Source organism: Pholis gunnellus (genome assembly GCF_910591455.1).
Source record: "Pholis gunnellus genome assembly, chromosome: 18".
NCBI lineage: Eukaryota > Metazoa > Chordata > Actinopteri > Perciformes > Pholidae > Pholis > Pholis gunnellus.
In genome coordinates, this window is record NC_136545.1 from 12,615,462 (window position 1) to 12,643,118 (window position 27,657).

At 43.1% G+C, this 27,657-nt stretch overlaps 1 protein-coding gene across 1 annotated transcript; it reads left to right on the forward strand.

Moving 5' to 3' along the window:
* The first annotated feature begins 8 nt into the window (after positions 1-8).
* On the forward strand, positions 9-27,149 carry uhrf2 (ubiquitin like with PHD and ring finger domains 2). Its single transcript, XM_079179755.1, has 16 exons — positions 9-162; positions 7,535-7,933; positions 9,218-9,537; positions 17,616-17,834; positions 18,075-18,184; positions 18,348-18,534; positions 19,144-19,267; positions 20,956-21,063; positions 21,275-21,379; positions 21,488-21,594; positions 21,702-21,864; positions 21,991-22,128; positions 22,244-22,472; positions 22,687-22,835; positions 23,202-23,300; positions 23,401-27,149. Exons 1-16 carry the CDS (start codon positions 10-12, stop codon positions 23,545-23,547), a joined length of 2,757 nt encoding a protein of 918 aa, XP_079035881.1. The 5' UTR covers position 9; the 3' UTR covers positions 23,548-27,149.
* The last annotated feature ends 508 nt before the right edge of the window (positions 27,150-27,657 follow it).

Sequence of the window (27,657 nt, forward strand, 5' to 3'; positions counted from 1 at the left end):
GGTGCAACAATGTGGATCCAGGTTCGCACTATAGACGGGAAGGAGACGCGAACCGTTGAGGATCTTTCGAGATTGACCAAAATTGAGTCTTTACGGTTGAAAATACAGGACATCTTCAGTGTAAGCCCACCACAGCAGCGCCTATTCTATCGTGGAAAGCAGGTAAACGTGATTTTTGTGTCGCTCCCGTCATGCAACAGTCTGTTTTTTGGATGTTTTGGCAGGCGCTTGGTGCTGCTGGAGAGAGTGAGTGGTCCTCCGGTTTTTGTAGCCGTTTCGGACCCATGCGAGCTTCCTGTTTTGATAGGAATTCGCCAATAGTTGTTGCGCAAGAGCCCGGGGTACGCGGTGTGCAAGCCCCCCGAGAGAAAAACAGCCGTAACGCAGGGATGTGTTGCTCGTGTAATAGAAGCCGTATTGCATTGTTTTGGATCTGCGCTGATGGAAACCTGCATGCAACACATGTCTCACCTACGTAGACGTGTTTGTTTACATTGCCGCGCTCGAGAGAGAGAGAAAAGAGAACATCGCCCTCCGTTTCCACATTTAAACCAAAGGAGTGCAGCGCAAACAACCAACGCGCATCACTCACCGACGAGCACTTGTTAAACCGAATTAACGGCGGCTTGATTTGCACGTGCAACAGCCATCGTCCATATATATATTAATCAAATTGCGCTTTTCTGTTGTGTGTTTGAAACGTGCGTTAAACTGCACCGAGCCCATCAGTGAGCCACCAGGCTCGTGCGTGTGGTGTGTTATGATGATGATGATGATGTTAATGATAATTTCAGAGAGAGGAGGGGACTCGTGGCTCCACGTGCCCTGACATCTAAAAAGCAAGTGTAGTGTTTACACACTGGCGTCACTACGGTACGCACACTGTACAGTGAGGACCGACTATAAAGATGGCTACCTGTCTTTTATTATCCTGACAATTCAGTAGTGCACACAGTGTATAACACACAGATTCATGCCATGCGTCCTGGGCATGTTTTGTACTCAACAAAGGACTTTTTCAGATAAAGTCTTACTTCAGTACCATATGATTTGTAAATAACAACAATAACATGTGATATTTATATCAATAATGGACAATCAATATGACATCTTGCAAACATTTGTATCTCTCTCTTTCAGTTTACATTTAACCCCACCAACATGAGGGACATAGTATTCATATTATTATTATTTTTAAGATATCTCTGCTGAACAACCCCACCAACAATTCAATGTGTTTAGGGATTACTGCACCTGTCTGATTACATCAGTGGTGTGGCCTGAAGAAATGCTCAAGAGTTCATACCTAAGCTCATATAAGCACTCTGTCTCTCCATATAATCGTATCATGAAAGTATGAAAGTATCAAGATATATTGATTTATTTGGGATAAGTTATTGTTTTCTGTCACAGCATGCGATGTCAAATATTTAAGAAACTACTAGAAATATTTTTCAAAAAGTATCTTTATCCTTGTAATGTTGTGATAATTATACTTTACAATATTGATTGTGTCCTTAGTGCCCATCCCCACCTTCTATTATATTGTATTAGCTTATAATGCATCAATCAGAAGTTCATTACAATTTAAACACTAGTGTCGTTCTACATCCTACAATATGACTCGAATTGCAGCGAATTGTTAAAAAAACCAAACAGTGCTCTGGGGAAAATATGTTTGGGACGGTGTAACAGTGTCACTTTCTTCGGGAGGAAACTAGTGCAAAAAACTATCGTTCAAGACTAAAATAATATCTTTGGTCTTATTGGTACAACCAGGCTGGAATTAGTGTTCACTGTCCTGGTGGGATGGAAATTCCATACTTTTAAATCATCTGTTAGAAATGTGATGATTCATTTCTTACTGAGTGATGATTCATATGTTAGTGTGAACAGATGTTAGTGCACTTTGTCTCTCTCTCTCTTTCACATAGTGATTGAAGCAAGTTTAATGTTATTAAATGCCAGCAGCTGGGGAAGACGAGGGTATGAAAACTGTAATCTGCCTTCCTGACACACACACACACACACGCGCGTGTCATGGCGGATTGTCGCATGCAGCGTGCATTGCAGCCTCAAAGCCTGTGGTTTATTTTCCTGCACCCTTACATGTAGTGCCATAATATGACAAGAGTTCATTCTGAATAGAAGTCTGTCTCATTCGCTATTCGTGTTCTGTTAGTTCAAAGATGTAAATGCACAGTATATGAAATAATTAAAATATAAGAGGCAGACATAATGTGGGATGGGTTGGTGAAAGCCTTCACTGTACCAGCTGTTGTTCAGTAATAAGCAGAAGCACTGCTGACAGGACACTGGTGCCATGGTTTATTTAGCATTAAAGCATAACATCACAAAGCTGATATTAACACAGTGTGACTCAGCCAGGCACATAAGCCTGCAGGAAGCAAGCGGCCCACATGTTGTGTTGATCTGACGTTGTTTACATTTAGTCACACTTTCCTTCATTCATGTGTCAGCCGGCACTATAGGCCACGAAATTCCTTATTAAATGGTCTTCTGCATGTTGACACTGTCTAACCTACTTCCTGTTGTGTAAGTAAAAGATAATGAAGTCACATTCGAGAGCATTCTGAGTCACACAGGCCACAATGGGTTGAGGCTCTTCTCGGTGTGTGTGCCGCAGAGGAAGAAACTACTTCAAGTGTTTGAATGAGTTTAATTCCTAGAATGCTAATGTTTTACTTGGCAAACGTAATAGTGGCAAACCATTATTTGAAAAGAGATATAGTGTTGCACCTTTTTGCACCAGTGCCCTTGGATGCATTTCCCCATATTTTTACTTGTAAACTAGTAGACAAATATGAGCAATTCCTCCAAAATCAACAGAACCATGCAACTTAAAAACACATTTGACAAAGCAACAGTCACAATGTAGTTAATTAACGTTTGCTTAGGTCATGAATTCTCTGTTGTGCCTGCTGGAGTTGTCGTGTCCTGTTGGAGCTCGGCCTGTGCAGTAAATCCTGTGCTTCCTTCATTTCACTGGAAAATAAGTGGGTTGGGTTAATTAGGGGATTTCCATATGTGAAGTAACGCATGGAATGAGCCAGAGACCCGTAGCGTACCGTACACTAGCTTACACACCGCGGCCTTGTTAGGATTTAGACTTGTGGCAGAATAACTCAGTCTAATTCCTTTTCAAAATGGCGTCTTGTTTTTCCCTCCAGCTTCACTGCGCACGCTGCCTCTCCGGTTCAAAGTCATGCTTGCCCTTGACTCAGAAGGGTCTCGAGCCAGCAGCCACACAACTTTGCCTCAGTGTTTGTTTGTTTGTTTTTAATGTTGTTTTTGCAATTTGCCCGTGCCCTCCTCATTGTGTCTCTGTTTCACTTCGAGCAACGTCTCGTATCACTCACACACACACACACACACACACGCACACGCACTCACACGCACTCACACGCACACAAACACCTTCTACTGTCCTTGCAGCCTTTCGGCTCAACGCCCACTATCACTTTTGTGGTAGACTTCTCATTTACTGATTTAAAAAAAGAAAGAAAAGGTTTGGCCAGTTTATGAAATGGTTTAGAGCTCCACTTGTATTGCGTCCGTGTGCTTCAAATACAAGGCTGTAGCTCACTTGTGTGTGTTTTTTTTTTTCCTCCTGCTGGGGCAGCAACATGTTTAAATGGTTGGGCTGTCCTCCGCTGTTAGCCGTCGCCTATTGTTGGGGCTGTAGGAAAGCTTTATTGGCTCGCCTCCTTTCACGCAGACAGTCGCTGTGACCTAGATAGACATCGTCACAATTTGATTATACGCGCATTGACGTCGTGGCTCCTCGATTGATGGGGTTTTCTCCGGGCATTGCCAAGCTGTCGAATTTTCACAGAGAATTTTTAGGGGAAGTGGAGTTGGCTGCAGCCATGCATGCGCACAGTCACACCCTCCTTTGACAGATAGGCCGGACAAAGAGCAAAGACAAAGAGAGGAGGCTCTAAACCTCGACTGCAACTGCAAGCTTTTCTGACACTCCCCGCATGTTTTCAAAGTTTCGCCACACCTTCTCATAGAAGCTTTTAGCCTGCGTAGTGGTCAAACGTCCAACCTGTCTCCTGTCAGCTCTTCCATCTTGCGTCGTGAATAGTAGGGTTTCCAGTTTTATAGCTCAGATTACTGGAGGACTGTCCAGGTTAATAAACCCAACTGTCTCACGTTTCTTGAGTTTGGGCTTCTTGTGTCAATAATGGCACATGTGTCCAGGTATTAAACATATAATAATAACATTTTGGTCATTTCATAACCAGAAAACCCCCCCAAAAAACTATGATCAGTTGTGAAACAATAAAAAAACAACAGAAAAGATTGTTGTCTTTACGCCAAACTCAAGTTAACTGGTTAAAAAAAGACTGGGTTTATAATTCAAATGTAGAAACCAGCGTCAAATAATAAAAAGAGCCGCAACCTTTGTCACCTTTCCAGGTCATTTGTGCTAATTAACAGTGGAGCCTTTTTTTTGGTGAAAGGTCGACATGAATGAGGGATAAAAGAACAGCGATGGAAGCTCGGTAGATGGGAGGCACACAGACACACACGCCCCATGTCATTGTTTTTTTTTGGAAATCTGACCTATTTTGCTCAGCTCCTTGCTAAGACTGCCTGTGGGCGGAGACGAGGGCGATGAAGAAATCGTGTAGGAGTAAGGGGTCCGGATGGCCTGCCTGAAGTATGAAATCCCCTCTCCACCAGCAGCGTGGGTCCGGCTTGTGTTTCCACACAGTTAAGCCTTTTTGTTAGAACTATGCACCGATATTAAATGGGCCGCCACGATTTCTTTCTTTTGATTTTTTACTCAATGGCTAAATGTATTCTCTCAATGCTATGCAGCCATAGATACGTAGGTGTTGCTTAGTTAGTTAGATTTCAGAATGATTTCTGCTCTCAGTGCTTTTCAAAGCCTCACAATTAGATCCTGTGTGACAGCGTGGTGCAATAATAAAACTGTTAAATCACTCCCCACCTGCAGTGTCTGCTCTGTGATATGTGTTATCGGCTTTAGTATTGTCATAATATAAATACGTTTAACACATAACACATTATTTGATATTAGCTGGTATAGAATAGTTGTTTTTAAAGTATCTCAGCAGCCACAGGTCTTTGTCTTTTCTTTGTTTGACGTTCTGTCTGACATTAAACTTGAGGATTTGAAAGACTCCCTGTCCAAACGGAGAAATGAGAGGTGTTAATTTGATGTCACTCAACGATGTGACAACCACATACACACACATGTCGTTGCCATGCCGAGGATTTTTGACTCTGATTAGTTTTAGTCTTTTGAGAAAGCTTCTAGTTAATTGTCTCTGGTTTGTCGAAAGCTTTGTTGAGATGTGCGCTCGGGTCTCTCTCTCTGAAACACACATTTCACCGAGTCACACAATGAAGATACCAGAATGTGTGTGTGTGTGTGTGTGTGTGTGTTTTTTTTTCTGATCTGCATTATTTATGACGAAGGAGCAAATGTCTTATCCTTGATGTTATTCCTCCTGCACGCTACGGAAAGTCAACAAGACAACATTTCTGTTAAAGAGCTCGTGACCTCCGTGAATATATGGAGCATTCTTTCTGACATTGCCTGTATTTAGATGCCGGTTCTTTGTTTGGGAGGGGGGGGGGGGGGGATTATTCAGCCCGGTTATTACTGATGTCAGGGCTGTCGCACCTCGCAGCGAGAGGCTGATCACACAAAGAAGGCGCTGTGGAAAGCAGGCACAGCTTTGATACCATTTCTGTGGTTTTGGTGCGGTGAACGGAATTCTACTGTGTGTTGTTGTGATACTCCGTCTGCGCAATTCTCCGTCCCATCTACCCAGTACTTCTCTTCTTACAGGTCCTACCAGCAAGCGTGCAGTCTATGTGGGATGCTGTCTAGTCAGTGTGTTTGTTCGCCTTGCTTTTCCTAACGCGGTATCAAGTAGCAAAAGACAGAGCAGACTAAACCGAGACTAAATCAAAGATTAGTTTAGGCAGAGACACAGACAAAGAGAGGCTGAGATAGACTACCACAGAAACACAGACAGGTGAGCGTGTATGGCTGTGTTTGCACCGCTGCACCGCTGCTCCTCTGATCTAAATTTCATGAGACTATTAAAAACAGGGAGGGATGGGGGCGGGGGGGGGGGAATTGCGCTCGTTCCCTCTACCGCTCTCCTCCTCCTCGCTGTCAAACAACGACGACAAGAAGGGAGCGTGAGGGAGAGTGGTGGCGGCCATGCTTGCCCCCCCCCCCCCCCCAGTACAATGGGGCTTGTGGGGTTGATGGCTGAAAATGAATCGCTGATGTCTGTAATGAGTTGGCGGGCCCCGCCACGAGCTCCGTTCCTCAGGCGGTTAGCTGCACTGTGTACTTAGCAGAGGATCGGTTGTGGTGGAAGATTAAAATATGGGGTTCTAACGGGCCCTCGTCGCTTCTTTTTGAGAGAACCGTTTTCTGATGGCCGTGCTGCCTGAAAGGGTCGCGCTGATGGCGGCGGTGGTGGTGGTGTCGACAGAGATTGTGTACATGATTCAGGTTCACGGGGGTGGGGGGGGGTGCTCTCTTCTGGTTGTCATAGCAACCCAGTCATTTCTTTCCCCCAGCTACATCTCCTATCACTTAAATTCATGCATTCGTTTCTTTTATTTCTTTTTTTTCCTTGTATTTCTTGGGAGAAAAAACCTGGTGTGGGATATGCGCCAGTGGAGCTGCAGTTCAGCCTCCATTTCTGTTGGACTGGAATTGTGAAACCAATTCAAATGCACTTGATCGGTAGTAACAGCTTACCGATCATGAGTGCCAATTGTTCCATTGTTTCCCCCTTAATAATAATTTTAAAAAAAATCAGTTCAGAGGTTCACTTCGCATTTAATCGCATCGGCTCATTTGAGAACGGAGCGTATGTTGTTGCTGTGGACTCCCAATTTAACGTCCTTAAACACCGCTGTTGCATTCAAAGGCTCGTGGATTTATTGAAGTGTGTGTATTTTAATGTCCTCTGTATGCTGTTGAGTGGAGTAGCAATACATAGTTGTTTTCTCTCACTGCGCTCAAATGTTGTCTTCTGACTTGCGCGTTCTTTGTTTGTCCTTGACAAGCAGCCGGGTGTGTTTGTCTGAGCGCAGTCCGTGGCTCAGCTGTGTTCATTTCATACCACATGGATGTCTATTATTAGGAAAGAAAATTGGGTAGAAAACTTAATGAAGGATGCCTTGATGAATATTTGTGCACTTGTCCAAATACACCATCTTTGGGCAAATTGATGCCCTGGTAAAGCACAATACAATTATTGATGCAGTCACTCGTTGACTGAACATGTGATGGTTAATTGTTGTATTTAATTGCTTAAAATGTCAAAATAAACTGAATACTTTTGGGGGTTATGACTAGAAATGAGAACAAGCCATTTGAAGACTAAATACTAAGAGTATTGTAAAATCATTGTGTGTTGCAGCACTGCGTTCAATTCTAGCGCTGTGCATCTGTAAGGCTGTGTCGATCCATTCACGTCGGTGGCTTTTCTTTATTTCTCTTCAGATGGAAGATGGCCAGACGCTGTTCGACTACAACGTGGGACTCAACGACATCGTCCAGCTGCTGATTCGCTCACAGGCCGACGCTCCGGACAGCCCCGCCGCCGCCAAGGACTCCTCCGGCGTGGCCTGCGGTTCGGGCCCCCCCTCTGACTCCAGGTCAGAAAGCCACAACTCGCCAGCTCCCGCCTCCCCCGTTGCTATGGAAACCTCCACCAACACAGACAATGACCGTAGCAGCGTCGCCACCGGCGGCGTTGGCGAAACCAAGCCGGACACCGGCGCCACCGGTAACTCGGCCAGTACCAAAAATGGGTTCAAGTCCTCCGGTCCGGCGTCGGACACCCAGCCGCCCACATCCAGCAGAAACACACTCGTCAACCCAGGAATTGGTGTGTACAAGGTGAGGATGAGAGGGTTCATATTTGGGAAGAATTTGCAAGGTTTTGCATGAAACTGGTCTGACGGAGCGTTTAAAGCCCTACAAGCCAAGTCACTGCAAGAGATTCTTTATTCTTATCTTGTCCACCCTGTAAATCTGAAGTCCACTTAATAACTGTATTAGATTAAAAATGATGTGTTATTGGTTTGATTTAGCTTAATTTAGTACATGGGTGTTCATGCTTTTGCATACTAGGTTGTATACCTTATTAAGCCTTCATAGATCTGCATTTAATACTAAACAACAGTTTGCAATCGTGTTATTTTGAACATAACAAAAAAAGTCAAAGGACCAACACAACCACAATTTCCCTCGTGCGTTTGGTGATTTCATCTTCTTTTTTTAGAGTAGAGATCTTTTAGAGTAGAAAAAGCACCTCAAGACTGTTTAGTATTCCAGCCGAATCAATTCTTCCGTTCTCACTGTTAAACTGCTCTGTGTTAGGGTCGGATACCCCACATGCCTTTTAATTTATTAGCACTAATGACGTGCACACAAGCATGTGGCTATCCTTGCCAGGGAGACCAGGCACACAGGCCGCACACAAGAAACAGGAATTTACAACCCTGTCAGCAACCAATTTACAGGTTATAAATAGACTGCAGTCAAAACCCAAACATTGATGAGTCTACTGTGTTCTACTGAGCTTTGCCGACCGGCTGACCCACATGTTTGAGATTTATATGAGTGGGACTGGATTCTTTTTTTTTTTTTGGTGCCGTAAGACCAGCATGCACGCAGATCAATACTGTAGCTCAGTAGACGAGTGGAAAATTGTGCAGCTTCACTGGCTATCAAGGTCACATGCCTCTAAAGGCTTTACGCATTCACTAACGACTCTGATATATTTGATGTGGTTTTCACAAAGGAACACGTGAGCCCAAATAGTGCCGTGGGTGAAATTGAATTCAAGAATGCATCTCTTAAGTTCCGGGATGCTGCTGGTAATAGTTTATGCGAGTCGTCTAACGAATTAATTTGACTACACGAATACACGTGTTATGTGACTTTTGAGGTGAACGAATTGTGATTGTGAAGTATTTGGATCTGTTAGAGTCTGATAATTGATTATCATACAGCATTGGCAACTATAAGGTACGGTAGAAAAAAACATTGTTAAAAATCCAATACTCTTTGCAATGCTTTGATGTATATGCTGTGTAGCAAATGGCCTAAAACATGGGCGTGTTCCTTTTGAACAACCGAAAGAGACCTGGTGTTATTTTTGCCTTTGTGTCTCCTCAGATTAATGAGCTGGTGGACTGCAGAGACGTCAGCATCGGTGCCTGGTTTGAGGCCTGCCTCGAAAATGTGACACGCGCTCCCAAAGGACAGATAACGCCCACCAAGGGCAAGGTGGGTCGGCCCCCCAAAAGGACTAATGGAAAGCTGGAGGCCGATCAGGGACAGGCCCACAGCCAGGGCCAAACCACAGACAGTAACAGGAATAATGTTGTGTTAGGCTCTGAGAGTAATGGAGCCTCCACGTCTCAGACGGACTCTACAGCAGCTACAGACACCAAGGAGAGAGAAGAGGATGTAATTTACCACATTAAATACGACGAGTAAGTGATGGCTCATTTTGCCGGGGAGCGTTCCTGCTGCAGCTGAGCCCATTTTGGTTGCAGCGATAACAAACACATCGTCGCAGGTTTCAGTGCGGCAACATTTTTGGCCCGGTAAAAAAACAAAACGTTCTAGATGATAAAATGCAGTTTAGGATTGGGAAGTGCGAATGAGTGCCTTCTTCTTTGCATGAAGCAGAAAATAGGATTTCCTTCTTGCCAGTTATGCCAGTGTTGAATATGTATTTGCACGTGCTGCTGTTGTGTGGCATTCTAGATAAAAAAAAAAAAAAAACACCGAACATACATACAAGGTGTATGTGTGTGTGTGCGTGTGTGTGTGTGGGGTAGCGTCTGCAAGCATCACTAACGGTGGTTTGGCCCGTTGGGAATTGCCGTCTCTGCTTTCTCCTGGCGGTTCAGGGGGGATGGAGAGAGTTTTTTTTTTTTGTAGTTAGTGCTACAATTTGGACTCTATCTCTCTTGCTCTCTCCTTTCCCAGCAAATTCATTCAGAAGCCGATGTTTCCATGGTAACTCGTGAGTTCTCGGGAGCATTACTTCTTTGCTTGCCTCCTTCAGCTTTGTCTGTAATTGCTGTGAACATCCCACCGGTGAGAGACAGCCTCCTCGCTGCGTCTACCGTAGTGTGTGCCTTTTACGTGTGTGTGTGTGTGTGTGTGTGTGTGTGTGTGTGTGTGTGTGTGTGTGTGTGTGTGTGTGTGTGTGTGTGTGTGTGTGTGTGTGTGTGTGTGTGTGTGTGTGTGTGTGTGTCGTGGATGTTATGCCAGAGAAACGGCATCAAGGCTTGTTGAGCAGTAGATGTGTGTTTTCTTGTCGGAAGTCATCGTTCCCATTTCACTCCTCTTTCCAAATCCCTGTTATTGGGATTGTTTCATCATATTCAACAGGACAGTAGTGCTCCTGCAGGGACAATCCAATAATATACACCATTTTGTGTGTCTCCCGCCCCCCCCTTATTTATTTTAATTCAGTAGTTTCAATTATTAATGGGTTTGTTTGCTTATTCAGATTGTTGTTTTCGGCAAATGTTCCTCATTCGCTTTATTTGATAGCTGACAGCCAAGAGAGGCAGGGGAAGGGAGCGAGAGGGAGATGCCGATGACAACAAAGGTTCCACGTTAGTCTTAAACAGGATGCCACAGAAATATGTGATTTGCATCTTTCCCAAATAAAACCCCAGTTTTGTATGCTTCTGAGAATCCGCTGCTACAAAATGCAAAAGATCTGAATTGTCAGCTTTCTGTTTTTTAGTGCGGCTTGCTTAATATACTCCTTTTGCTTTCTACTAAATGCGTAGTATCCCTCTCCTGGTTTCTTCCATCATTTCGTTTGCCAGAGAACACACACACACACATGCACACACACACATTAAACACCTGCCTGCATAGTCTGAGAATTGAAAACCTGCCCTACAAAATGAACTGCTGTGTTTTTGCACGAGGCTGGTCTGGACAGCATTTCTACAGAATGTGAAGAGCCACAGAATCCGGGAAATGTTGAGAGATGCTACTCTCTGCTGCTACTAGGAACTAAGATGGCGTGTTTGTGTGCGCGCGTGTGTGTGTGTGCGCGCGCGTGTGTGTATAATGAGTGTGTCGCTCCATAACAAGACTCTTTAGATATGGTTTCATGGTTAAATCTTCGCCGAGCTCAACATATGTTTAAGATTCTCTGTGGAAAGAGTTACAAATATAGACATCAAATATAATTTATGTGCATGTAGCTTTCAAGTCGGCCGTGCAAATAGAAAACGGTCGTCCTGTTTTTTAAATGGTGCCGCAAAGCCAATTAATTTGCCAAACCTAATAGAAAAAAATCTGTCTGGTAAATGAAATAATTTTGCAAAGGCAGGAGGGTTAAGAAATAGGCTATATACAGTGTATATGTGTGTATATATATATATATATATATATAGCCCTATCACGCAATCCTCGTGCAGCCACTTGACAACAGGATAATTCCAGAATCTGCATGCTGGGTTATGTTGGTGATTTTGGGTTATGATTTTGGCCCCATGGAAGCCAATTTCACGCGTCACAGTAGGAGACGCACAGGTGTAAATAGTAACGGCTGATTGAATTCCATTTAGCTGCTTCAGTTTCAGGGTCCTGGTATCGTGCACACTGGCTCACTGTCATGGTTTACCGGACACCTGGATACAATGTAGCCGTTGATAGTGTTATTAGTAACAGCTGTGCTTTCATTACAATAGCAATTCAGAATGTCTGTGGGTGAAAAATGGCCTATTGCCATCTGCACCTCAAATCCAGATTGTTTTTTAATACGCTTGATAGGAAGCTGTGTAAACTAAAACCGGTGTTTTGGGAAGGTTTTGCTTAAAAGAGAGGCTTAAGTGCTTCTTAAATGGGCTCCGTCTTCTAATTAGCCGGGATCAACACATGTACAATGGAAGAGATCTCAGCAGCATCTAAAGCTGTGGCTGTCGTCCCGCCCTTATCCGAGCACGGCTGCTATGAAGCTGAGATTGTTTTATTAGCAGCAGTTTCTAATTTAAGAAGTAACAAAGACATGAGGATGAAATTAAGTTCATTTCAGTTTCGTTAATTTTTCTGTCTGGCCCACTTTCCATCTTAATTCCTACACTGAGCTGTCATTGTATGATTGTCAAGTAGTGCCAAAATACTAGAGGAATAGCTTTTGCTTCCGTCACTTAAATTAGTATTAGTATATGAAGATATGCAAATATTTGATCATATACAGTTTAGTGTACTACCACGATGGAAAAGCACAGGTGTAATTAATTTAGCTGCTTCAGTTGCTGGCTTAGCCCTCGTTAATGTTATTAATAACACCTGTTCTCTTTTCCACTTTGACAAGTCTGCTTTTCACAGCAAGTCTGCTGTGAAAAAGGCCCGTTGGTCTTCTGTATAAGACCCTGCCTCATTACATACATGCGTTTGTCACTTTGTTGTGTGATCACCATGCAATTACAACATATTTTAAGTTCTACACATGCTGGCTTTTTAACCAAATGTGAGAAATAATTACATCCAAAATCTTTTTAATACATACTAATAAAGTAGGTTTTTGGAGGAGAAAAGAAGAAGTGTTTTTACAATTAAATTATTATATCAGTGACCCCCCCCCCCCCCCCCCCCCCAATACTCCTGCTCCTGCCTAAACTCAGTTCAGCATCAACAAACCACAAGGGTCACAAACCAGATTGGTCAAACGGCACAATAATCAAGCCTCTTTTGTCACACCAAGACTAGATTTAACCTTGTCTTTACCCAACACAAGTGTTGTGTGTGTGTGTGTGTGTGTGTGTGTGTGTGTGTGTGCGTGTGGAAAAGCAATGTCAACAAAGCAAGCAATGCATGGATGTGTGGCATGTGTGCTGTGCAGGTGTTGAAGGTGCAAAACCAAAATGAGGCGGTGGTGGATGTCAGCCGTAGAAAGACAGAGACCGAATGAGCACATGGGGCCGGCATTCATAGCTCAAGGGCCAAGGTCATCAGCTGACGAGTTAGAGAGATTCCTTCTGTCATATTAGAATATTAGGATTCAGGTTGTAAATCAGCCATTTGGCCCTTTTTGATTACCTGGAATTGTCTCCTGATGTCTGTCACATAACTGGACTTTCTCATCCTAAGATTCAAGTCATTTAGATACATATTTATAAAAAGTTGCAGCTTCCCATTGTGGCCTCAATTACTAACAAAACGGAGGCTAAGAGAGACTGCAGTCCCTTTACCTCACTACTGTCGGAGCAATTATATTCAGCTTGTTTAGTATCAGAGTATTTCTAACTCGGCTGCTTATCGGCAAATTGAGGTTTTCTAATTTTCTCTGTTGCCTTTCTTCCTCTTAACAGGAACCTCGGCTAAGCGCACAATTCGCTAATGACGGTTTCACAACAGAGGAGACTGTGAGAGCTCCTCTGTAGATAAGTCATGTGGTCTCAATTTCACCACCGATTTAATGGGTTTCTACTTTGTAGTTACACTCGGCATTGATAACAGTGTTGACGTGTTGTTCTTGTTATGCGGCTGAAAGTCTCTCTCCCTCCTTCCCACAACGGCAGGAACATTTTACTCTTAACACTAGGCGCCGGGTTCAGCCACTGTGACAGCGTAGGCGGGTAGTCGGCTAACTGTGTGGAGATTTAACACCGATGCTTCCATGTTCAATTTTATTCACTCAGACTTGCAGCTCAGGTTCTTACTCTGGGGGGGATTTTCCAAAGCAAGCAGTACATCCTCATATGTAACAGTAAGCCTTAAGAAGGACCAGATGATGATGTGTTTTTCTTGTCAAGAGTATATTCGAGGTTTGAGAGTTTGCGACTACTAAGACATAATTATTCTTCATGAATATATTTTTATTGAGACGTATGAGTGAACTATTTTTTTCCCCGAAAAGAAATCCTTTTGTATGGATGCAAAGATGTTTTTTAGGTCATTTAGAACCAGGAAACCACATAAAGGTAGCAGCAAAACCTCCGTGTATTTAATTGCACACGGGTAACTTTTGTTCTTATAAATACAACTTTAAATTCCTAAGAGGAGCAATGTGGCATTCCTTCATTCAAAACCTACATTTTCTCGCTTTAACATTGTAGAATTATCCAGACACACTTTGAGCTGTAAGTTTAGTTTACAGTTGTATTTAGGCCAAAAATTGGAGTCATTGTTTTGAATCAATTATTAATTGTTCAGTATGGGTCAGTGAGTCTTGTCTTCAGATGGGTAATATTAATATATTAAGAATTGCAAGTAATAATGTAGTTATATGTATATTACTACAACGTACATGCATGCTTTGTCATGCAGGAAAGAACAACCGAGACGAAACTGGCTCGGGCTTTCTACAGCACGTATCGCATTGCAGAGCGTCCGTTTAATTGAGCTGAGACTGCGAGAGGACAGTCATGTTTCCCCATTAAGATGATTGTAATGCATCCATTATGTGATTCTGTTGCCTGTTACATGTGTATGAAAGGAATTAAATCCTACTCTGTGTAGGTCAAAGAGTCTGTCCCTAAACGTCCTCACTGACGTAATGAAATGTTATCTATTTCATATCTCATCAGGCTTTGGAAGCCGCTTCAGCTTGCGGTATTGTATTTTATATTGTTATTAATCTATCGAAGGGCCTCCGTTGCTCATGGGACTGACGTCGGGCCAGTGTGCAAGAGTACAGACGGAGAGAGCTTGTGTGGTCTTAAACTGTGCTACTTGTGTTGCTCCGTGTTCCCCTTCTGTTCATACTGAGTCCCATTGTGCTCCAAAGTTGATATTCCTCTGCTGTGTATGTGCGCGTGTGTGTGTGTATACATACGTGCATGTTAGTGTGTGTCTGTGTGATTGTGTTGCCCCCCCCACCCACACCCTACCCTATACCCAAAACCTCAGTAATCCCTTGGGCCTAAAAAAGGAAATCCCTGCACTGTGCCCCAGCCTCGTCTTCCTGGGAGTACGCGAGTTTTGTGCTGCTTTTACAGTCTTGCCTCTGTGGGGCCTCTCGTGCCGATTTACAATGGCTTAAGATATGCAGCATAGTCTTGTCTGTAAGAAAGTAAAGCATAAGTGGTGCATAATTGGACTGGATAAAATCATTGTCTGTCTGAGAAAGTACCCATTTTAGCCTCAACTTTCCCACACACACACACACACACACACACACACACACACACACACACACACACACAGAGAAACTGCTCGCTCATGCACACTGTTCTCTGCTTACCCCGTCACTTCCAGCTGTGTGAGTGAACCTGAGCGTGCAGGCTGTTGTGTAGTTAAACTTCGGGGCTAACAGATTGTTCCTCTGTAAGCATAATTCCAGCTATTGGCAGGCGAGCTGCAAATTCATCTCCGAGTCAGGCCTGATCCTTCCAGTTAATGATGATTGGCAGGCAGGAAACCTGCGCAATTTAGCTCATACCTCCGCTCCAGGTTTGCTAGACAAGAAGAACTTTTCACACTTTGTTCAGATTTTCTTTAGGCTCGGCAGGAAGTTTTTCGAGTTGCACGGAATGTGAAACCCCTTTTTCGCAGCCAGAAACAGACAACTCACGTGTGTGTTTGTTGTCCAGTCTTAGTTCTGAGTTCGTACCACTCTAATGTCTGTGTGATAAATATGAAGCTAGCTTAGCTTAGCTTAGCACAGAGAAACAAGGGGGGAAAAGGCTAGCTTGGCGCCGTCCAAATGTAACAAAATCTGCCTTCTCACACCTCTAAAGCTCACTGGCTTGTTTAATCCGTCCAAAAACCAAGGTGTAAAAACAGCACATTGTGGGTTTCACAGGAGGTTATGTGCCAGACTATGTCTTGGCCAAGTGCAGTAACTCTCTGGAGTCTCTGTCGGTTGCTGGCTACCTGCAGGCTGACATCCAGACACCAGGACTTGCAAAACGTTGAAATATTCCTTTTAGAAGACCCGTCAATCAGTTTGTGTGAGGTAAAAGGTTTAATTTAGATTTTTAAACAAAATGCCATATTAGGACTTCTTCCTTTCTTCATCTGCTGATACCAATTAGCTCAGATTTCCCAAACAAATGGGATTCTGCAGTTCCTTTTGGGTTACATTCCTACAAAATAGTTGCTTTTATCCTATGATGCAGGTACGTATGTAGTCTTATCAGCTAAATTTGAGCCAAAGCTTCAAAACCGCCCACATTAAATATCTGAAACAGTGAATCTATGTGGATTTTTTTCTTTTTTGTATTCGTCCTAATCCTGCCGTTACTACATATTTGTTTATCCTGCCTGATCTTTAGTCACCTCACCGTGCCTCGCTCTGCTGCAGTTCCCAGAAATTGTGCTCAGGAGGTAGATAACTGCAGCCTGATCAAACCAGACTGGCGTTTCCTCGTTTTTGTAAACCTTTGACTTTGTTAAGACGGTACAGTGAATAGAAATGACGCCGCTGTGCTCTGTCTTTGGACTGATTTGACTTAGAAAAGACTTGTAAGAATAGTGTTTTGCCAACGGAAGCGAGGTTGCTGTTTTACATTTATTCTCTGTGTAGATTAATGGGGAGGTGAAGTGAGGTCATAGCAGTGAAAATCCCCCACAATCCTTTGCTCCAAAAACCCAGTCAGAAAGCTGTTGTGTGCAAATGTCTCATGGTATGTAGAGCGAAGTCTTTGAGAGCGTTTTGCTTTATAGACTGGAGTAAAGTACGTTATTTTTAATTATGTTAGTTTTCTATGTCCGAAACACTTGTGTAGGAGCTGCCGGTAAAAGAAAAATCATATTTTATCTGTTGAATTAGTGCTAAAGACATAACGTGTAAATCTAGTCCAGTCTGAATTTAAATCCACATGTTTATTGGTAATAGTATTGTTGGCCTTGTTTTTAAGTAGACCTGTGCTTGAACCGTGGACTGATAAAAGAGCATCATTTTGTGACGATAACCATAAGTTAATTTGCATTGTATTCTACTGCGGACAGATGAAGGCCGATCAGAGGGCTACATTCACTTTTGAGTAACCCGATATAGATCTGTAATGATATTATTAAAATCAGCATTTGGCTTTCTGTGCAAAATCCAATCGTATTACAGTCTTTGCCCCTCTGTGCCTGTGGGGACTTGCATGTTCCTGCACAGAGGCTTGTATCGCTGATCATTGGAACAGTATGTGAATGAATGCATTGAGCTGTTAAATAGCTTCTATTCCCATCCATCTGTTTTTACAGAACACACTGTTCTGAATAGCTGCTTCTTGCTGAGAAACCTTTTTTTTTCTTCTTTTTTTTACACTGTTGGATTTTGTTCTCAAGGTTTTATTTTTTCAACCTTTAAAATATAAAGGATGTCAAGTGCTCAGCGGTAGCTCAACCCTTCTCATGGCCCGTGTAGCTTATGTATAAAGAAGTGAATCCTTTCAATTCCCAACAGCATGTGGGCAAGGTACAAAATGTGTGTGCGCACACATTCAATTTCTATGAAAAGAAATTCACCACGTGTCTGTAACCATTAACCTCCAAAGGACTGTATTCTTAGTAGATAAGACAGCAATGGTGAAAATCAATCATACACCTTAACCCCCCCCCCCCTTCCCTCTCTCTCCTCTTCTTTCTTCTCCAGCTACCCAGAGAACGGTGTGGTGGAGATGCGACCGGTGGATGTGAGGCCACGTGCCAGGACCCTTCTGCGGTGGGACGAGCTCCAGGTGGGCATCCATGTGATGGTCAACTACAATATGGAGACACCGGATGAGAGGGGCTTCTGGTTCGACGCCGAGGTTCAGACCGTCAACCAAGCCTCCCGCACCAACAAGGAGCTCAGAGTCAAGATCCTCCTGGGGTGAGGATCGTCCTTCTTAGGTGGGAGGGGGATGTGTTGGGCATAGGGGGGGGGATGATTGCTGTCTGGCCAATTATTGTTTTTGTTGCTTAGCAAAATAAAGTGTAATGTCTCTGTGTGGGACTTTCCTCTCCATCTCAACAACGCATCTTTTCATCTTCCTCTCTGGTTTTCTTTTTCTTGTGCTCTCCTTCATTTGGTCTCTCTCTCTCTCTTGTCTCTCCTTTTCCCTCCATCCAGGGGTCCTGGAGATGTAATCGCGGATTGTAAAGTTCAGTTTCTGGATGAAATCTACCAGGTGGAGACACCCGGAGCTCGCGCACTCTCCGCTTCAGATGGACAATTTAAACGTATGCACACACGGACTGCACACACTCAAACACACGCAGTGAAAATAGTGGCAAAACGTGTCCATGTTTGTTTTCGAAGGTGTATTGTAGCGCAACAAATCTTAAGAAAGCCATAAAACTATCTTCAAGTGTGCATGCGTGCATGAATGTTTCCTTCTTCTAGGGAAGAGCGGGCCGGAGTGTAAGCACTGCAAGGCTGACCCTGAAGCAGAGTGTCGCTTCTGCTCCTGCTGTGTGTGCGGCGGGAAGCAGGATGCCCACATGCAGCTGCTGTGTGACGAGTGTAACATGGCGTTCCACATCTACTGCCTCAACCCGCCGCTGGCCACGATCCCAGACGATGAGGACTGGTGAGAGAGAGAGAGAGAGAGAGAGAGAGTGCAGCTCAGCAATTAACCGTAACGTCATGCGCTTCACAATCTATTTAAAATGGTTGATAAATGGTTTTATGTATGAGCTGAAGTGCAGTAATTAATTAGGCATTGAGGTTCAAATCGATATAATGACATGATGCAGGTGTGAGTTTATCTAATGCAGCGGCTTCAGCTGTTTCTCTGCCAAATTGATTCAAATAATGATTTTTGAAAGATTCATTTTATTTTTTTGTGGGCAGTTACTGAAGGAGAAGATGCCACCTTCCATTTATGTGTCTTGCATTACATGTTTTTCTAAGTGGAAGTAAAACAGCAAAAAAGCTAAACATGAAATTGACTGACAACATTCCGTAAACACCTTTTGTTGCAACTTTCTGGTATTTGCTGAACTTGAATATTTAAGTTGGTGCAACATCTTCTTTTAGGGTTCAGATTACCAAATTTCAGTTTCTTTGCATTCTGGCTAATTTGGGGAAGAACTTTGTTGCAGCTCTTATCCAACTCACACACACACACACACACACACACCTCTACATATACACACCTGTCTACGTCCACAGAAATAACTTCCTCTCATTCTTTCAGGTACTGTCCCACCTGTAAGAACGACACCAGTGAGGTTGTGAAGGCAGGAGAGAAGCTCAAAGCCAGCAAGAAGAAAGCCAAGATGCCTTCGGCAACAACTGAGAGTCAAAGGGACTGGGGAAAGGTGAGACCCAAGGGCACCCAAAAGTACAAACACACACACACACACACACACACACACACACACACACACATACACAGCAGGTGGACTGACAGCGACTCTGTAAGAAAGTAAGTGAATTAAAACAGTAAGCCTGACAGTGTTTCTGCCTCAAATTGTCTTGAAGGGGCAAAGGATGTTTAAATAAATATGAAAAAGCAGTTTCTGTCAACAAAAGAAATCGTCCAAGATTGAAATGCTAAAATAATAATGAAAGGCTCCAATCCCTTGTATGTCGGCTCCAAAAAGCCTGAAAATGCTCCGAACGTGAGATAGATATTTTCCATCAATCACATTTACACTGTAACAATTGCTGCAAGCAATCCATTTTCAAAAGCAGCCAGAGTTTTTTGGAATTGCTAAATGATTTTACTTACCAAACGGTTATTTGAGTGTGTTACACGTCATGAATTCAAAAAAGTCAGACAGTGACTGGACAGAAGAAGAAGTACACCTCATACGTGGGGTTTTAAATGCAATGGCTTTTGTGGTATATCATGTTTCAATCAAACTCGTACAAAAGAAATATCTTCCAGAGCCGTGAAATACATTAAGCGAGCAGTTTGTAACAAATAGTTCTCATAGTGCACACCAGCAGCAGCAACAGTCTTGGCGAGCCAATCAATAAGTGATTCGTCCATTCAGTGCATTATTAATGCATCACACACGCACATTTTACTCCCATTTACTTGCTGCAAACTGGCTTCAATGTATCTTGTATGTGTTTTAATATTTAGTGTCAGTCAGTAATCTGCTCAGTGTGTTGTGTTGCTCTTGAGGTAAATGGTTTGTTTCATGTGAAGGGTTTTGTGTGTACCTCTTTGTAGCGCGGTTAAACGTTGCCAGCTTTTTATCTCAAATCAAACAATCCGATTTTGGTCCTGTCACTGATACTTTAAATCTGCATAATGTTGGACCAGGCTCCCGGAGTTGATTAATTATGTTGGTTTGATCCTCGGTCATAGCACTTCATGAAAACGCCTACATTAGTATAAATATTGATGGGTTATTGATTAATAAGCTCTTTATCAAATAATCACAACATGACTAATGAACACTTTGTACGCCCCTTTTTTCTGTCAAATTTACATTTACATTATCTCGTGCTAATTACTGAGGAAGATAGCTGACACATATTTAAAACCATCGTTTCTTTAAGCATGCTGTTAGAGTTTAATGGCAACGTATTGAGATATTATTGGGTGGCTCGTTTCCCTCCTGGCCCTGCTGTCTCCCTCACTCTCCGCTCCACGGTGTAATGTGAACAATGCCATTAAGCATGACTTAGCCACTTTCCTGGAACTGCCAACGGAAAATAACTTGTTCCTTTACCAGAATGCTCCCTTTCTCTAAGGACTAATTGAAAACAGCCCCGCTCGTGTGTTTGCGCACATTTAAGTGCTGTGAGTCACACCGCATTTATTCTTGCCTTTCACTTTATTGCAATTTTAGAACCCTTAAAATGAAATAGTTTTCTTTGTCTTCTCACTTTTGAAATCCTGCGTACCTCCGAAACAGGATTCTGATGACTTCTGAGAGTAAAGCCGCTCTGCTCTTAAACGATCTTTAAAAGTGATCTAAAGATGGACACTTGAATGTATTTATGTGCATGCAGCTTACAGTCTTTCTTGTCTTTCTTGATGTGATTGCAGGGTATGGCCTGTGTGGGGCGTACCAAGGAGTGCACAATTGTTCCATCAAACCACTATGGACCCATACCCGGTGTTCCTGTTGGAACCACCTGGAAATTCAGAGTTCAGGTTAGCTGTTTGGACAGTGCGTCACAAATGAATGTATAAGATTAATGTATAAAAACTGGTCCCCCCATGTCTCATCCTATACATGTATTAAGACATTAGGATTGATTGTGTTGTCACATCTTTCCGTGGTATATTTGATACATCACTGGTCATATCATCAATGGCTTTCCGCCTGCTCGGCTGTTTTCCTTTATCTGACTTAACGCTTCAGGTGAGTGAGGCAGGCGTTCACAGGCCGCATGTTGGTGGTATCCACGGGCGCAGTAACGATGGCTCCTATTCGCTGGTGTTGGCTGGGGGCTTTGAGGACGAAGTGGTGGGTTATTTGTATGTTTTACCAAATGTTTATGAATCTCCCGTCATGTGAGAGGTAGGTGGATCTTTACGTCATCACTTTGTTCTGGTCGCGATGGCCTTTCTGTAGGACCGGGGAGATGAGTTCACCTACACGGGCAGTGGGGGTCGTGACCTCTCAGGGAACAAACGGATCGGAGAGCACTCTTTTGACCAGACCCTGACACACATGAACAGGTACAACACTTTAAAGATGAATGGAAAGCGAACAGATTTTTCTACATCCCAGATACTTAAGTCGGACTTGATGAACATCATTATGTCTTGTCTATAACTGTCCACAGGGCGTTGGCCTCAAACTGCGATGCACCTCTGAATGACAAAGACGGGGCTGAGTCCAGGAACTGGCGGGCAGGAAAGCCGGTGAGAGTGGTGCGCAGCTCCAAAGGTCGACGCATCAGCAAATACGCTCCCGAGGAGGGAAATCGCTACGATGGTATTTACAAGGTACAGACGAGCGTCTTGTTGTTTTTTTTGGTAGTCTGCTTACTTCAAGTAAAGCCTCTTAACTGGCACCAGTGTCATCGTAAATGCCCGGTATTTAATCTCCTTCTGGTTTATGTGTAAATTTAGGTGGTTAAGTACTGGCCGGAGATCGGAAAGTGCGGTTACCTGGTGTGGCGGTACCTACTGAGACGGGACGATTTGGAACCGGCACCTTGGACACCTGAAGGACTGGAGAGGATCAAGAAACTGGGCCTTTCTGTTCAGGTTAGACTGCGAGTGTATATGTAGATGCCCTACAGATATCATCTCATGCATCTCAATGCGCAATGCAATTCAGCTGTTTTTCATGCGTTCTTTACTGCGCGCCATTTGTCTGCAGTACCCGCCCGGCTACTTGGCGGCCATGGCTAACAAAACAAAGAAGGAGGCCTGTGCCCGACCTGGCCGCGGCGGCCGGGGTAAGCACTATCCCGGGAGGGGGAGGCCACGGAGACGCAAGATCAAGAAAGAAGAGAATGACGAGGAAGATGAAGACGAGCTGCCAATGGCAAGTGTGGAAGAAGAGGAGCCACAGAGTAATGGAGAGGAGAAGACAGCCAGAGGGAGCGGTGGGTGATTTTTTTTACAGATGAATCTCAAAGCAGGTCAGACAAAGTGTTGTGAGAAGAGGACAGCCGAGAACGGCGTGAGCAGTTAACTTCTTAGATAGTTTGTAAATATTTGATATCTACCAGCATGCGCTATTGTAAAAGTTTTGTTTTCATGTTTTTTATTCTCCGAGAGAAGCGGCATTTCTCAGTCTTATTTGTGTGCCTTCAGCAGAGTCGTCACCAGCGGCGGAGCCTCCCTCTAAAAGGGTGAAGATAGAGGAGACGTTCCAGCTGTCGGAGCAGCAGCAGCAGTTGATCCGGGAGGACACAGCCAACAAGAAAAACTGGGATGAAGCCATGGCATACCTTAAAGAGGGACAGGTATGAATCCCAGGGGTACAATCCGACACTCAAAACACATCTCGGGCTCCTCGAGTGATCACAAAGCATCTCCCACAGGAGCCTCTTAAAGGAGAAGTCAATGAAGGTCTTCAGATCTTCATGTCCAACTGAAATCATATGTAGTCACCTCTTTTTGTAGGGGTGCTTTTAAATGTTATTAGTTTTATATTATTGAAAGGAAACTGCAAACTGACATTAGCAGGAAGCGTGGTAGTTCAAATGGCAGTAGCACCAAGATATTTCTAAACGTTCTTTCTCCCATTGTAATATCTATTTTTCCCTTGCTTCCTTTTTCAACTTCTTCATTCCTTTCGTGTGTGTCTGTCCGTGTGCATCTATCTGCAGAATTTTCTGCAGAAGATGGAGGAGATCTTCATGTGTGTGTGCTGCCAGGAGCTGGCCTTCCAACCCATCACCACCGCCTGCTCACACAATGTGTGCAAGGTGCGTACAGAACCGGATGCATTTGTAACCGCCAGTGCTTAAAAATCTCGTCTCCTTGCATTTGTGTGTGAATGTCTCCCGCCGTCCTCTCTCTCCTCAGACTTGTCTACAGCGGTCGTTCCGAGCAACGGTGTACACCTGCCCCGCCTGCCGTCACGACTTGGGCAAAGACTACGTCATGTCCCAAAACGTGACGCTTCAGGTGCTGCTTGACCAGTTCTATCCCGGCTACAGCAAGGGCCGATGAGGTCGCAAATCCCGTTTATAAGTAGACCACGTACACGCGCGCACACGAGCATCCATTCTGTGCACCCGTGTATACCGTCAAGTACCTAGAGCTCCACTTTAAAACTGCATTGCGCACACATACTGTACTTACCCACGGGCAAATGTATATTGCATATACAGCCATTTATGTATACAATCATTCATACACAAACAACCTCAGTAGGGACTGACCTCATCTGTTAAACCTGGACTGTCTCCATTAACATCACCAGCCTGAAATTCAACCAAGGACATTTTCTGTTTATCCTCGCTACTCCTGACCCCCACAAACGCACACGAACGCACAAAAGGAGCACCGATTCTCACCCACTAGCCATCTCAAGGTTAGCTTACTGTTTTGCTTACCCCTCCACTGTGTTCTCCGCTGGTTCTTGACATACAGCACGTTGTTTGAGTGCAAATTACTCCCCTGGGCCAGCCATCAGACTCCTGCCAACCTAAAAGCATTTTTTTGTGTACCATGTACGTATTTACACTGAAAAACCCAGAACTTAGCTGCTTCATATATGTGCATTATCTTAATAAAAGGTGCTAGTTTAATACAGTGATTTAGGCACAGCGGGACATAACATTCAGAATGAGCAAGTAGGTCATGGGACTGAGAGTTGGCCGGTTATGGCAAGCTAAAATTAGGAAAGTGCACTTCATCAATAACATGATGCTCGTGTCGCGTGGAGTAATGCCATTGCCATACCTTAGAATAGCAAATGTCTTGCTAGAGGTACTTTCAGTTCATTCGCAGAGAACAAATAAGCAACTTTGTTAAGAGATTTCTGGGTCCAACAAAGCAGCACCCCTTACATACTTAGTGAACGCAACAATGATCAACAGGCACAACTCTCTCAGATTTAATGTGGAGTAAAATCTTCATAAACATACCAAAGACGTGAGGCTGTAGAGCAGGTCGTGGGCAAATATCTTCAGAAATCTCCTCAAAAGAAAGTCATTTCTGCTGAGTAATCGCGCCTAAAAATAAAATGCACTTGTGAAGTATCAAATGATCATCTTTCTTTGGCAAGGCACTTTTTGTTTCCATTTCCAAGCAGCTAGAAATAAATGTACAAGATAAACAAACACATTCTATTAGAAATCTCTCATAAACCTCTTAACACTATTAAAATGATAGATGACACATTTACAAATGTTCTGACTAAACTGTCCGCCGACATTAGATTCATTCTTCATGAATTGTTTTTCCCCAGTCCACCTGTAGGTCAAGGGTGCCTTGTAGCACAAACTATCAAAAACTGTTAAGTAGTGAATGTTTGCATCTGATGCCCGGTCACTTTCCCCAATGTTGCTACTTATTATTTTTTAGAAATCTACTGATTTATGTAATTTGAGTCTTTTTTTTTATTCAGGCAAAGTTCTCGTTCGGTTGCTTGTTGTTTAATAGTTGAGAACTTATTTTGTTAAATGGGGAAAAAGGTTGATATTCCTCAAAGTTGAGTATCATAAAGGTTTTATTGGCACTGAAAAATGTAAACAATACCCATCCCATCATGGCACTTTTCAATATTTTTAGAGGTTCTCAATAAGAGCATAAGAGAGCACACACTGGTGTATATGAGAGGAACACGGTAGATTTGTGAATACACTATTGAATGTTTCAATAGCTTGTGTGTTTCAGTACACTTGCATACAACGTAACACTGAATATATTAACTAGAAGGGCACTCCGAGAGTGCAGACCTCCGCCAAGGCCATTCCCATAAGTGAAAAATAATGGGTGTATCAGCCCTGCGATTCGGATCTGTTCCAAAATGTAATGGGTTCTTCCTTGGCCCAGGCTAAACCCAATGTCATGAAAATCAGGCCAGTCGTTTTTCTGTAACCCTGCTGACAAACAGACAAACAAACTGAACTGAGAACGATTGGCGGAGTTCAAATATGTTAATGTGCAAGGTAATGTTTGAATTATGTCCATCACTGCACCCTATAGGCAGAAGTTTACATCTGGAAAGTCAGCAAGCATTTGAGAGTAGATCAGGTCTGATTGTTGTTTGTGTGAATACATAAATCTTAAATATGTAAATACAGGAACAGAATTCTTGACATGGAAAGTTGGCTCCAGATGGGTTTTTTTAAGTAATTTTTTTAAATGCTGGATAACACAGTACATGTTTATATGTAAAAGTAGTGTCCTGGCCTGGGATAGTGATGTTTTTTTATTGGTTTTATGAGTTTTCACATGTCAATCGTCAACCAGTTTGAGAGAGCACGATCTGGTCTAATATAATATAATATAATCACGGTCTAATATAAGAATACAAATGAGGATTGAATGGCAGCTGTGAATTGGATACAAACAAAAAGTTGTCCTAAAACACTACTTTTTTTTATGCTTAACTTTTCTTATATGTTCCCATCCAGTGGATTCAGCCTCACCAATGAGAAACTGCCCCCTCCATATCTATGAAAACGCACTGGGACGCTTCACATAAGAATATCAAGGAAGACCAGTCAGTTATATTCTTACAGAATATATTATTCCCCAAATAGTTTGTTTTTTTACTATTGTTTTAGTTGCTGCTCCGTAGTCCCACATGGTAATAATGTAATGTAACAACTGGACATATAGAAGCTCATTGTTCACTTGTGAGGATGTAAGCTGCACCCACACACACTCGGTTATCTTCACGTTTTAAATGTTTTATCTGACACACCATCGCATACATTATACATATATTACACAGCCCGAGTTAAAAAATTGCCTTTTTTTTCTTTCTTTTTTAATCTTGAGCGGCTGACACAGATTAACATCTTTCATAGTGCTGATACGGTACTAAAATGTCCAAGGGTTGGCAGGTCTGATAAGCACCTAAAGCAAAAAAAAATAGCAGCACGGTCTCCGCACTGATCCGTGATCTGACCTGAGGTCGGAGTGAATTCCAAGATAACGCACCTGAAATGGTTTTCGACACTTGAGTTGGTTTTCCGGTGAAAACGTAGCTCCCTCGTTCATCCAACATCATCGCGTTCACCCTGTCACTCTGAGGCGTAGCCGTGTTTTAGTGTAGAGCCGACGACCGATGACGCGCTGCTGCTCCGTTGACGTTCAGGTCGCCTTTCATTGGCCGGGCCGTTTCTTCGTTTGTGGCGATGTCCTCGTTTCTGTTCAGTCATTCAGGATTTTGTTGTCTTTTTCTCAACAACATGCAAGTACAAATGCTTCTATGGTCTTTTAAAGCTAACTGTGATGTGCATTACTTCCACTGTTGCTCAAATCTTCTCCCTGCGTTGACCCAATAGTCCTCGTTTCTTTCTCTGCTGTGACCTGTCTCCCTCTCCTCTCTCTGCGCTGTCCTCTGCCCTCCGTGAACCTACAGTACTAACAATTTTTAGACGTCTTGTGGACGCTTGGCTTCAGTGCTGTGTTGTTTTTATTTTTATTGCACTCTATTGAAGAAAAAAAAGGTTTGAAAAGTTGCATTTAATTTTCCTAGAATGCTTACTATTATCTATGTCTGTGCGCCATTTTTCTACCATTTTAGTTGCTTCTCTTTCTATTTTAATCATTAGTCATTTTTATGTGGCGACCTCAAACATTTGCAGCATAATGCCGGTCTGAGGAGTTTCATTGCTTCATATTGTGATCTGAAATTTTATACATGTCATAATAATACTTGATATGTACCTATTAAATATTTGGATTCCAAAAAAAACTTTTTGTCTTGTATTTTACAGATTCCATGAGACTAATGACTTTTATTTCCAGTATAAAATGTGAAGTCTGTAGATAATGAAGGCAGACGACACTATGCCTTCATACATCACAATCACAAATTCTAGTCACTACAGTCTTTTCTAATTGAACAGCAATAGCCCTTTTGTTACAGAAGACAAGAAACACACAGGTGTAAATTAAAAAAAAGTCAATGATGGCTGAATTCCAATTCTCTGCTTCGGTTTCAGGGTGCTGGTATTGTGCACGCTGACTCAATGTGTCAGGACTTACTGGGATGCTTGAATTCAACAGAGCCATCGCTACTGTTATTAGCAAAGCCCTGTGCTTTTCCTACAAGTCAAAATGGCTGCTGTGGGAAAGAAAGGCGAATTCTGCCCAATC